The 13752-nt window shown below is 38.9% G+C and overlaps 1 protein-coding gene across 1 annotated transcript; it reads left to right on the top strand.

The window, feature by feature from the left end:
- Positions 1-3803: 3803 nt before the first annotated feature.
- kbtbd8 (kelch repeat and BTB (POZ) domain containing 8) lies at positions 3804-11920 on the top strand. Its single transcript, XM_005731197.1, has 5 exons — positions 3804-3877; positions 8159-8366; positions 8579-8885; positions 9380-10199; positions 10366-11920. The coding sequence occupies exons 1-5, from the start codon at positions 3862-3864 to the stop codon at positions 10827-10829; spliced, it is 1815 nt and encodes a 604-aa protein (XP_005731254.1). The 5' UTR covers positions 3804-3861; the 3' UTR covers positions 10830-11920.
- Positions 11921-13752: the final 1832 nt, after the last annotated feature.

Raw genomic sequence — 13752 nt, 5'->3', positions numbered from 1 at the left:
AAAAAAAAGGGACACAGACAGAACAGGCTGATAGACGACTGGACAAGAGTAGTAAGAAAGTGAAAAGGGCCTTCTTTCCCTCAATGTTAAGCTCAATGACCACATCTAAAAGGAGACAATGTACAGAATCTGACAATGACAATGTATTTTTCAATGTGTCAAAGTGCTTGAAATGTATGTCTTGAACTCAAGTGGCATTCAGATGTGAATGTGTACTGCATGCAGACTAGGGAATGGTAAGATAACCTATCCATGAATCTGTATGTAGTTTTCTTCCAGCCTTTCACAGCCTTTCAGCACTCAAAGTTATAGGAGTGAAGATGAGATGGAGAGTGGGAACAAAGTACATGTGACCATGTGGGTCAGCGAGTGGGGGGTGCGATGAGAGCAGGCTGCTGAGGTATGGGTTTGTGTGTCTGGCCTTAGAGCAATGAGAGGTGGACCCACTGAAGGACCTTCTGCTCTTAGAAAGCAAATGAAAAGAAAGTAAAATGAGCAAAGATGTAGCTTTTAGTTAGTGGTTGAGTGTTGGGAGAGTCCTGCCTGCACCTCAGGGTGTAGGGGAGCAGCCTTCATTAGCTGGTTGGATGTCTATAGGGCAGTGGTGGTGTTTTTTGGAGGAGATGAAGCTCATGAACCACAACCTAACAATTACCTGCTCTCAAGGTATGATGTAGTAACTGACCGACAGCACAACATTTCCACTGTTTGACATACAGTTAGCTTTCCTGCAAGTTCTTCAGCACCTGGCAACCATGAAGGACATGCTCAAAAAAATAGCTGGAGAACATTTTCAGGACAGATAAAGATCTTGAAGAAGTTCCTAGAGCATCATTTACAAGGTGTTGGGACTCTGCAGTTACTGACTGAGTGCGGTGTATGAGGACAACTGTGGCAATAACCTGAAGCCATTTCATCATCATGCTTTTGTGACATCGTGAGCACCTGTTTCTCTGACCCGGCAGCCATGTTTCTTGGCTATTTAAATACATGAGAAATACTGAGTACTGAGCTCTAAACTGTGCTTAGAACACGTACACACAGTAACAAGAATGGTCGGCATCATTTCACTGAGGCCAAGAGACAGCACATAAGGCAAAGGCAGGTTAACCATAAATAGAAGTCATTATTTTAGAAGGTTTCACACATGGAAGCATATGGTCTTGGCGTGAACCAGGGATTTCACAGAGGATACAATCAGTCTTTGGCTCAATCCAGGCCAGCAGCAGGAGCACCTTCCCAAAATTGGTAAAATAAGATCATTTAACATGAACGTTAACTTACGTACAGAGGTAGCAAAAGTACAAATATTTGTCACTTCAGTAAAGTATAGACACTGAAATGTACTCGAATGTAAAAGTAAAAAGTAGCTCTTTGAGGACGTTTCTACCAGATGTTTTTCTCTGCAAAGCAGACTAAACCTTGTGTCATATTAATAAAATAATATTAATACATGGGAAGTATTTCAACTAAAATTCTAATTCTAATGAATCAAATCAATGTATGCTGAACATAAGCAGAGAAAAACCAAGAGAATTTTTTAAAAATGCATTGAACAGAAAAATTTGTACAGTCACAGGTTAAAGTGAGTCAGCAGGTTCCTAAGATTGGCATTGTGAGCGCCTGTACAGTTTGTGTACAGGCTGTGACTTGTGATGCTGACTTATGTTGTTGCTGCTCTGAGATTCACTGCTTTTGTCAATTTAACCAGACATAAAAATATGTTATGTTGCCGCAGCTACCAGCAGTATCAAGCTGGTATAATCAGCATCATCGCCTTAAATTTAATTGGATTTCTGCTACTCTTGGATAAGGTACACTTCACTTTGTTTTGCAAGATATTTCACAATATGAAATAGAAATCCAGCAGCACATCAGGTATAGATCCAACATCCAAAAGATGGCACATTACAGAAGCTTTAACCTTCTAGACTATCAAATGTCACTGAGCAGTCTTACCCTTTAATAACAATCTCTTCTTCTTCTCCTGTCGTGTCTTTCTTTCAACCCCATCTCCATCTGTGAGTGAAGTTACAGCAACTATACATTTAGTTAGAAACTGCACAGAAAGACAGTTTGTGTGTGTGTTTTTTTATATTTGTTTACCTGTTTGAAATCTGCATTTGAAATCAATGAAAGATTATTCGTATCACAAAGTAGAATTTGCAATCAATTTTTGACTTTTAAATATCCTTTACGTATCCAGGTAAGAGGAAAAAGAGGGCAGCAGAAACGGCAACAAATATAACATCACAGCTCTATAAACATATTTTAAGTGGCCACAAAGGACTGGATTAGATTGATTAGGTATCAAACACAGAGTAGGTGCTATGCTGCAGATCATAAGGGAACTTGCAAAACAGGACATTTCTTTATTTTATAGTTACCATATCACAAATCCTGATAACTGGTGATAGATACACCAGAAATTGTCTTCTGTGTGTTATTGTTCCCTCTGTTCAGATTCAAATCAACTTGAAGGTGTGCAGTGACATGAAATAATAACTGCCCACAAATGTCTTTAACCTACAGTAATAAACAAGTAATGAAAATGTAAGGAGTAGAAAGGAGATATTTGTGTAAAAACGAAGGAAGTAAAAAGCTGGTCAGAAACAAACCTTATGTTAAGTACAGATACTGCTCTGTACGGTAACAAAGTATTTGTACTTTTAACTGTAATTGTAAGGTACAGCTAAAAGGTGTACTGTAAGGTAAGATAATGTATTTTACATAGGGTTGCATGTGAGGTGCAAGGGATTATCTACTAACAAAGTCGTGTGGCCCCCATCACTGACATGCAATTTAAAACCCCTTAGCAGTCGGACGTACCGCCCACGGGACATTGGATGGTTTAGGGGACTAATTGGACTGCTAAGGGGTTAACAGCAGATTTACTATTTATTAAGACAATAAAGGTAATGCAACACTGGATTGTAGGGTGTTTCATTGGTGTTTAGACTTTCCCCCCAAGATATTGAAGTACTAGAAACAGATCATATGTCTAGAATTAGGCATGCAGTCACAATGAATGTTGATTAACCTTCAAAATATACGCTGTCACGCTGATTTGAACATTTGCCTCCTATGGCATATGTTACTACAAGATCTGCATTGGAACATAACATAAATGTGTCCATCCTGCTGGCTAAATGCAAGGATGCCACAATCCACAAAACATCTTGGTTATGGCTCTTAACATGTGTCACCACATGGTTGTCAAGAATGTGGAGTCTTTTGCCTACACTTGTTACAGTAAAATGCATTATTATCTTTGCTATTTAAAAATATATTTTCCAGCAATATTAATCTATGTCGATATAATATAATTGATGCGTACAATATTTTTATATGGCATGCAATGTTTTTTCTTATTATATTACACTGAAAAAATACTCATCTATTTTTTCAGCGTTCATGTTGCACTATTTATATGAAGTCTAAATAGCTTTCATTTCAGCGCTATAAATCAATAACAGCACTCTTCTGCAAACCAAAAAAGCATGTTGTACATTGTAGAATAAGACGCTACTGTAATGTGTTTATCCCCATGTGCAGTTAGCCTTTTGCCTGCAGGTGAACTTATGTCTACCTCCACTGTTCCCACCAATATATGAAAACAACCTCTGCTTTGGATGCACCTGTTTAGATACTGCTGATTTGACTTCTTTTGGTTGGCTCTAACCGAGTGCCCTGTGTGTAATTTATCCATGCAGTATTAACTTTTTCCTATTTCAGAAAAAAGGAAAATGATTGGCTCTGAGATCCGTTCTCCTCTTGCGATTGGCTGTTCCTTGTTTCCGGGGCTCCGCTCTGCACTCATTTGACGTTTCTGTCGGTCTGCTCTGAGACAGACTGGAGAGAATGGCTGCCAGTGGAGGTTAGCAAAATCTTCATTGTTTTGTGTACTTAAATATTGCTTTTTAAAGTTAGAATATGTAAGTTTATGTGTTCACCAGGCGTAGCTTTACAGATTAAACGAAGGGGTCTTGACATGTTGCAGTTTCATTAAATAAGGTCAGGTTCTAAACGACTCCTCAAAACTGTTGGCTGTCGTTAGCCCGGCTATGTAGCTAACGTTAGCTGTGTGGCTAACTTTCGGCCGGTTAGCTCGCTGCCACAGCTGACTGTGTAAACACTTGTTTATGACAAGAGACAAAGGTTAGACAAGTTGTAGTAATGGCTATAGTCATCAAACGAATACACTAGACATTGCGCTACACACTCTTATGCTTCTATAAGATGAAGACGTCAACACTTAAAACACTTCAGATTTTTGTCGCCATTTATATCTCGCAATGTTGTGTCAAAGAAAGCTTTGCTAGCATTAGCTTGGTGTCTAGCTGTCTGCTAAAAGTTAAGCTTGCTCCTCAACTAGCTAAGCCAACCGCGAGCATTACTGTATTTTATGAAACACAAGCATTCAGGCGAAGTTGTGTACAGCGTCGCTCTTCATTAGTGTCTATTCTTCAAGTTTGTTTTCAGTCTTATTAGCTAACCAGACCGTTACTGCAGGCACAGGGCAGCGATGAGAGATGTTAGCAAGCTAGCTACCACCTGGTGTGATAGTAGTTTTCTATTTACCCACCGAGAGTCTTTGTCCTGTCAGCATTGCACAACCCGAGACATTTGTTGTGAGTTTGTATACCGTATAAGTCAAAGTGAAGCTTTACAGCAGTCATAAAGTTGGTGTGCCACTTTTATAACTTGATATAACACATGTGATAAGAAAGACGTTCACTTTGTGTACGCTTATAAGGGCAGCACTGCTGTACTCACGAGTTTCTAGGCTCATGTATTGTCCTGCTGCTTTCATTCAGTATAAGAGAAAGGGAACAATCTCTCGGTACAAGTTTAGAAACAAGCAAATATAGCGCAGGAAATAGTTATATTTATACAGCTGTATCAGTCATTATATCTGGACCTTTAATCCAGGTGGCATACATCCTTAAAATTTGGTCATCAGGTTTTCACACACTCCACACTTTATTTATGTTATTACACTATAAAAAGAATGTGTGGCTCCATAGTATAGTGGTTTAGAGATTTACCTAACAAAAACTATCCCTCAGTTTTGCTGTTTTTTGTATTTTCATTTATGGAACAACTGCAATGTTCAAGCTTTATTCAGTTGACATTTTTTTTTTAATAATATGTAATTAATGTTTGTATAAAGATGTATTGGTTCATATTTATGCTAATATGAATGTGGGTCAAGTATATGCATGTATATGAGGGTACCACAATGATGATCCTGCTAAATTGGCAGTGTTGAACATGGGGTACGCATAAGCATGTGCATACTTCTTTGTACTCCAGTTTGGGCTTCGATTAATTTTTATTTCATGTAATGCACATTTCTTTGTCATTTGAGTTTATTTCCTTATATATTTGAATGTCTTTAAAATCCAAAATAAAACTGTATATCATATCATGTATATCATAGCACAAGTAAAAGATCCTCAGTTTAATCCCAGAAGGAGGCATAAATCTCCTTGGGGGCCGGAAGGGCATCCAGCTTAGAAACATGCGAAGCTACCCGCTGTGGTGGCCCCCTGTGACAAGGGAGCAGCTGGAAATTGCTTTATAATATAAAATAATTAGAAGGTTTTGTATTTCTTTTGAAGATTTTTATGTTAGAAAAGTAACAATATTTACCTACAATGTCTAAAATAATCTCCAAGTAAGTGTTGCTTAAAAGTTTGTGAAACATAGGGATTGAGTAAGATCACAAAAACTCTTGTATTTACACTGTAGTCATCTACACTAAGGAAATTCAGATATTTTGAAATCTCTTAGGCAGTGGGTTAGAGGCTGTGTGCTTTATAGAGTAGTTATGATACTAGAAATTCAAACTCAATAGCACTGTCTAAGAAAATCCCATCTTCAATGCCAGTGGAGAAAGAAAATGAAATGAAAAAACTGACAACAATACAAACTGTAACATCAATGATAACACTGTTTCTATATTATTGGACTTAGTGCAAAAAACCCACAATAAAATATGACAGATATTTTAAGATTGTCTGAAATTGTGCTTTGCTTCTTTTGACTTGGCACTATATTTTTGTTGCTGATCAAGTAGAGTTAGTCTGCTAGGTTCTAACTGCTGCTGTTGCTGTCTAGCTGCAGAAACAGTTCAAACACTTCACACTGCCTATATACACTTTATATAGACACCTTTAACTAACACTGCCTATTATAACATTACACTTGAGCAGGACTGATTACATTTGCTGCTTACCTGCTACATTAATGTTATCTTTTTATTATTAGTCATATTGGCTAGCCATTACCTTAATGATAACTTAACGCACAGCTAGTGCCTTTCTTATGTAAATGCTAATAGTTAGTGGTGTGTGTGGCTACAAGGTTAATATTCATGATAAATGTTTAATACTTTGATGTTGCTGATGGGAACTTAAATTACCTCTTAACATTTATCTTAAGAGATGTTCAGTGTTGTGAAGATTAAACTACTGTTCATGTTAGGGATGTCCCGATCATGTTTTTTTGCCATCGAGTCAGAGTCCGAGTCATTTGATTTTGAGTGTCTACCTATACCGAGTCCCGATCCGATACTTCTATAATACATAAAAAAAAGAATAAAGAAGAGCGAACAAACAGATCCTGGATGTTCCTCATTTTTTTATTTAATTCACCTTATTTTAACATTTAACAGCTCTGTTAACAAACACAGCACTTTTGTGAGGTAGCTTGAACAATCAAGTAATAAATAAAATAAATTCTTCACTTATGGACTTTAGTGCAACAGTAAATATTTAAAAAAAGTCTAATATAAAAACAAATAGCACCTCAACTTAAAATATCCGGCAGGCATGTAAACAAATAAAAAAATTAAAGGTTCCCCGTTTTTTGCAAGGCCGTTATTTTGTTTTAGGAACTGCACTCCTAACTCTTACTGTCATCACAGTAGTAAGTTTCGCAGAAAATATAGTATGTTTCTCTTAATGAAAACTAATATCTCTACCTTGTCAGGTTTGAGCCTGTTTCTGTTCTCATCAAGGACGTTTGCAACGGCACTAAAAAGGCTCTCACTGTCCACAGAGCTAAAGGGGGCATGAGATACTGGGTTGCAACTGGGTCGATACTGGGAAGCTGATTAGCATGTTCTTTCCAGTACTGAAGTGGGTCGCTTTTCCAAGTTTACATATCTCACAATGGCAATGTTGTTGTCATCAACTTTATAATACCTCCAGACCACAGACATACTCGCGTTTTTCATGTGTTCAGCCGCTAGTGAGGGAAGCATGGCTGCTTGTCTGCAGCTGGTTTGTAAAATTGTGTGTCAGCTGGATGGGCTGAAGACGGTACTGTTGGTATTGATGCTCTTCCAAATGACTATATAGCAGTTAAGTATTAAAAATGCGCATTGTATAAACTGAATAGGCAAATGGTACAGAGCTCTACACTGGCAGCTAAACAAAAACTTCAGAAGAATTGGTAGCTCCAGATCAGAAGCTGTGGCTGCTATTGTCAGGTATGTTAACATCATATTTAAGTCCTTTCTTCTGTAATAATCTATTAATTTTTAATTTAAAAAATGTGTCTACATAAATGAGTGTTTAAACCAGAGCACTGTTGACTATGTACGCTGTATTACTGTTTAAAGAATTTAGTAATTATCATTATTATGTGATTATGTGTGGTTTTGCAACCTGTTTACAACTCTCCTGATCTTGTGTCCCCAGGTAACCTCAGGTACCTGTCATTAGACGTCCTCTGGACCTGACCTGACCTATGTCTTATGCTAACTCAGTCAAAGGGATCTGGGTTTTTTTTTCTTTTCTGATTCATTCTCAAAATTGACACTTTGCATTCGTCAAAACAACTAAAGATACTGAGATTAAAGTGCTTTAAATACTCATACCTCGTGCACTGTCTTTATTCTTCTCTTACAGTATATTTTGTTGGCATACTGCATGTGATATTCGTTTGTAGCAAACTAGAGCTTGCATATCTAGAGTGTCTGTGAGGCAGTTTTTTTTTCTGCAGCATTTCCTTAATTTTTGGGGCTCTTTGGTATATACATGAAGCATTTTGTGTTTTCATGTCAGTTATACATGTGTTTAGAGTTGACTGAAAAAATTTAAGTGAGATGATGATAATAATATTTTTTTCTGTTTCTGCTCTTGTTCAGAGGTAGGGAAGCTGTTACAAGTACAAAATGGGACGCTTCCAATCACCAACTACAATGGGGTAGATGCTGTTCATGCTTGTAACATCCTGCAGCAGCTCAAAGCCTTGTACGATGAAGCACAGCTCACAGACATCGTTGTAGAAGTGGACCATGGCAAGACTTTCTCATGCCACAGAAATGTTCTTGCTGCAATCAGCCCATATTTTAGGTAGGAAATTCATCACTGCATATGTGCCTATGTCCTTCATTTGTACGTGTTTGTTTACAAATATTTATTAGTTGCTTTCTTTCTTGGTTTCACTGTCATTTTGACTAGAGGTTGTCTAGAAAATACGATTTTCTGATAAACTTTCTCCGTTTTTAAGATGAGAATTTATAATAATCATAAAATAATTTGTGTTTTTTCAAATGTTCCTCTAGGTCCATGTTCACCAGTGGCCTTACAGAGAGCAGTCAGCGTGAGGTTCGAATTGTTGGCGTGGAATCTGAATCCATGCACCTTGTCCTAGATTATGCCTACACATCCAGGGTCTCGCTCTCTGAGTCTAATGTCCAGGCCCTATTCACTGCAGCCAGCATTTTCCAGATTCCTGCCCTGCAGGACCAGTGTGCCCAGTTCATGATCAGCCGACTTGACCCTCAGAACTGTATAGGAGTCTTTATGTTTGCTGATGCATATGGGCACCAGGAACTGAGGGAACGCTCACAGGATTATATCCGCAAGAAGGTCAGTTGAACATAAGCCTAAATTGGTTATTAACCGTTACTTTTGGACTGTGATGTAATGAATGCCTTCAGCTATTTTATACCACAATTTTTAGACATGTTGTGGTATCTACTTTTGTAGTTCTGCTTTCTTTATGACCAGGACATTTGGCTGCCAAAAAACTAAGGATGTACTGAGTGTTAAATTTCTTGGTTGGTACTAATATGTAATGATAATTTGGTAGATGACTGATATAATTTTTTTTATTTCTTTTTTGTGTTTATGGCTTTTTCTACTTTTATGTATTCCTTGTTTAGTGGCCAGGGGAATTGATAAATAATTTAGAGTACTGTTTTATAGTCTTTCAGGTCTTCATCAAGAGCTTAAAGACTTAATGTGACACAGTTCCTGCTTTTGGCAAATGTCTTATTTTTGTTGGAACAGTGGCAGTCAACAACATTGACATCGAACTTTGTAATGTCTGAACTGAAACTCTAAAACTTCTTTTGTTTTAGTTCTTGTGTGTATCACGGGAGCAAGAGTTCCTCCAGATGACCAAGGAGCAGTTGGTCAGCATTTTGAATAATGATGACCTCAATGTGGAAAAGGAAGAGCATGTCTATGAGAGCATTGTCCGCTGGCTAGAGCATGATCTGTCTGGCCGTGAAACTCATCTAGCTGAGGTTTTTTCCCAGTGTATCCGTCTGCCCTTGCTGGATGAGGCCTTTCTCAATCGGATACCTCCCCCCTTTGCTTGCGCCCTCTCCCTTTCAACAGACTCTGCTGAGGCCAAAGCTCGCCTCACTGGCACAAATGGTTGTCCACAGCGCCTGGGTATGACTGCTTCTGAGATGGTCATCTGCTTTGATGCTGCTCATAAACACTCAGGTAAGAAGCAGACGGTGCCTTGTCTGGACACGGCCACAGGAAGGGTGTTCAAACTCTGCAAACCACCTAATGATCTCCGGGAGGTTGGCATCTTGGTGTCCCCAGAAAATGACATCTACATTGCTGGTGGGTACCGTCCGAGTAACAGCGAGGTGTCCATAGACCATCGAGCAGAGAGTGACTTCTGGCAGTACGAGCATGCAGGCAACCGATGGCTTCCACGTGCACCTCTTCTGAGAGCCCGAATTGGATGCAGGCTTGTGCACTGCTGCGGGAAGCTGTATGCACTGGGAGGCCGTGTTTATGAAGGTGATGGGCGAAATGCACTAAAATCAGTAGAGTGCTATGATGCCAGAGACAACTGTTGGACTGCAGTCAGTCCAATGCCAGTGGCCATGGAGTTTCACAGTGCTGTAGAGTACAAAGACCGTATCTACGTCCTCCAAGGTGAGTTTCTGTGCTCAGGGGAACTTATGCAATTATGTTTTTTTTGTTTGTTTGTTTTTATCTGTACAAAATATGTAAATAAAGTGATATTAATACAACAGACATACTGCATATGAAAACCATTTAAATGCATCTGATCATAACTCTGTCTCTTTGTTTCGCACAGGTGAATATTTCTTCTGCTATGATCCCCGTAAGGACTATTGGAGTCATCTGGCGCCAATGAGTGTCCCTCGGAGTCAGGGTCTGGCTGCCTTGTATAAAAACTGCATCTACTACATAGCTGGGATCTGCAGAAACCACCAGCGTACTTTTACTGTGGAGGTCTACGACATTGAGAAGAACACATGGAGCCGCAAGAAAGATCTACCCTTTGACCAAGCCACAAGCCCGTATATCAAGGCCATGCTGCTGCAAGGCAAGCTACACCTGTTTGTACGAGCTACACAAGTCATGGTGGAGGAGCATGTGTTTCGCACTAGCAGGAAGAACTCCCTTTACCAGTATGACGATGAGGCAGACGTATGGACCAAGGTCTATGAGACACCCGATCGCCTCTGGGATTTGGGCCGCCATTTTGAATGCGTGGTGGCCAAACTTTATCCCCAGTGTCTCCAGAAAGTGCTTTGAGGTATTTGAATTTTGTGGACCCCATCTCTGAGGCAGAGGGGGGATAGTGTGGTCCTGCCTGCCTTGTGCCTGGTGTTACCTTGGGTTTGCACCACATGCACCATTTTTGGTTAAGTCTTAAGTTGTTCAACTTCTGGTTTAAAATGATCAAAATGGGGTTGCTTTTAAAGATTGCAGTATTTTTTTTTTCTTCAAGAAAGCACCAACTACCCACACTGAGGCTTGTTTAACAAAACCGTACAATGACTCATAAGTGCAATTATACTATTTTTTTTTTTTTGCTTGTTGTCGAGCCATGTTGTTCTATTTTTGTGTTAGGTGCATAAATACACCAGTCAGCCACAACGTTAAAACCCCTGAGTTGCAGGGTGGGGCCTCTGTGGATTGGGTTGTATTAGTGCTATCTGTAAATGGTTTTACTGTTGTGGCTGATTAATGTGTGTATGAATTTTTACAAATGATAAGCATGGAACTGAGGGTGTTGCCTCTGGAGATATGGATGCTATGTGTCAGCATAAAGTGAAACTCTATATAGATATAGAAATATACAAATAGTCATATAAACTATATATTCATACGGGTAAGATGAGTACCTTAGGTCATTAGTAGATTGCTGGCTCTGAGGTTTGTGTGGATTTTTTTCCTGTTCTGCGTTTATGCCTCTCTTCAGTTTATTTCATATGCAAGTTTTAATTTGAAGTGTGCTTGTGATTGACATTAGTGTTTTTAAAGGTTGAAAGTTAAATGGTAACTTTTTATTGCCCACTCTTCCTCCACAGGTGTCAGTGTGTCAAACATACACTATGTGCGGCTTCCAGACTTTTTTTTTTTCCTGCTTTGAGTTGGCATCCATTAAGTGAAATGTTAGAATATTCACTCTCCACATTGGAGAAACAAGGACGGAGTCAAATTTGTTGCAACACTAAGTGGCTCATTCAGACCAACAGGTTTACCTCAGAAACTTCAGAGATTTTTGATTAGGAGCAAAGGGACATTTCAGGCCGTTGTGTTGATATAAACAAGTGTTTGCTCTGAGTTTGAGCTCTGAGTTTGTTCTTTGACACCGGGTGATTAAACGCTTGAAAAAAAGGGTTCCAATAGCCTTCCTCGTAATGCCAAAAGAGCATTTGAGGTCTTACTATAGTTGTCGTGGAAGTTGGAAACGGATTTTGTGGTAGCAATAAATCATGGAACTGTGATTAGGCTATATTACATTGTATTACCTTATTAAAAGTGCATTAATTGTTTTGTGTGCTCGTCTTTGCTAGCGAAGATCAGTAGTACCCATAATGATTGTTTGGCTGTTGGCTGAAGTGATGCGGATTTTTCGTGGAGATCTTTTGTGATGCCAATGTGCCTGCAGCTAGAAAAAAAGGGGCATCAGAATCAAAAACTGTTCCTCCTGATGAAGAATATCTGAAAAGTCTTACTCAGCGTTGCACTGAATAACTCGCCACTTCAGCGGTCCTTAACTGCAAACTTTACGAAGCACCCTCGTAAAGCTATGAATCCGTCTTTACACGTCATCACAGAGGATACAAACTTTTGGTGCTGGTGCTTTTTTCTGTTTTTTGTTTTTTTGTTTTTTTTTTGACAATCTTGTACAGAAGAACGCCACCACTGGAGGGCGTTTGCTGTCAAAGTGTGACATTTTTAGTGCCGTCAGTTTCCTCACGCAGGTTCCTGTTTCATCATTGCACTACACATTTCTTGTGTATTTTATCTAAGCAAGGAGTGCCCTCCTATTAAGTGAAAACATTTTAGCAACCATATAGCAATCATCTTAAGAGATTTACATTGGCATTTAATACAGGAAAAGTCGCATTCATTAAGGACTTGAGGATATAATTAACTTCTCCGAGAGAAGATTCACTGTTGACTGACTTTAACCTGATTTCTAGTCAACCCAGCTTGAACAATGTTTCCCACGAAAAAGGGTCAGAGTGGGTCTGGGCTTCATTCGACTGTCCACAGACAGCCATTTGCGAACCAGGAACGGAGAACTCTCAGGATTTCTACTGATACCCAGTACTGTATTTAAGTTGTTTTTGTTATGTGTAATATACTGTACTATAGATTTGCTGTACTTGCACAGTTTTTTAAAGTTATCTTCAGTTTCTTTTATAACTTGAAAAATAGATGTGATTTCTTTTTGTTGTCTCTAGTGGCTGTTTTGTTTTTTCTTTACATAATTATCTGTTTAGTTATAATAGAGTAATCCTGTTCTGTTGAGGGGGGAAAAAAAATTACCCGCACGAGTGATATATTTTGATTTGCCCCCCTCCCCCCTCCACCCCGTAGTACAGTAGTATCTTTGGAACATCTCACTGAAACTAAGCATTACAGTTGAAGTAACTGCATTGTTACAACATATTTCAAACACCAGTCATGTAATACACAAAGCTATAAAACCTGCTTTCTCCTAAGAGTTGGCTGCCCTGTGCGGCCAAACACAGCTCCTTCTGGTCATCTTCATGCATCACCTATGGGTGCTATTCCATTGTGTCTTTTTAATCCATTCATTTTTCTGTCCGTTTTTTTTTGGTTTTTTTGGGTTTCAGGTTATAGTGGTTGTTGAGCTCAACTGTGAAATTCACCTTGCACATAATTTGAAAATAAAACTATTAAAAGTGAAATGTTTTATTTTTATTCTGTTTATTTTTAACTTTCAAGTGACTGAGGCCTTTGGACCTCAATTGTATATTGTTGTGTTCCACTGTGATATTTTTGATCCTAAAAATGTTTCCTACCTTGAACTTCTGTGATACTTATACTGTAGCTGCTGTGTCACAGATAGTGGAAAGCTATGCCAGGTCATTTACATTCACTGGACACTTAGTGAGCAGTTGAACTGATGTAACTTATCTGCTCAGCTAATCACATGGCAGTAGTTTAACACTTTGAGACTTGCAAACATCGTCCA

The sequence above is a fragment of the Pundamilia nyererei genome, unplaced genomic scaffold (genome assembly GCF_000239375.1).
Source record: "Pundamilia nyererei isolate P.nyererei 1_Seehausen unplaced genomic scaffold, PunNye1.0 scaffold00042, whole genome shotgun sequence".
Lineage (NCBI taxonomy): Eukaryota > Metazoa > Chordata > Actinopteri > Cichliformes > Cichlidae > Pundamilia > Pundamilia nyererei.
The sequence above is the reverse complement of the archived record's forward strand: the minus strand, read 5'-3'. Positions and strand labels throughout refer to the sequence as shown.

What these genes read in the sequence shown, in the direction of transcription:
- kbtbd8 (XM_005731197.1), top strand. An exon ending in GCAATCAGCCCATATTTTAG is followed by an intron (nt 8,367 to 8,578) that starts GTAGGAAATTCA and finishes ATGTTCCTCTAG; the next exon opens with GTCCATGTTCACCAGTGGCC. An exon ending in AGGATTATATCCGCAAGAAG is followed by an intron (nt 8,886 to 9,379) that starts GTCAGTTGAACA and finishes CTTTTGTTTTAG; the next exon opens with TTCTTGTGTGTATCACGGGA.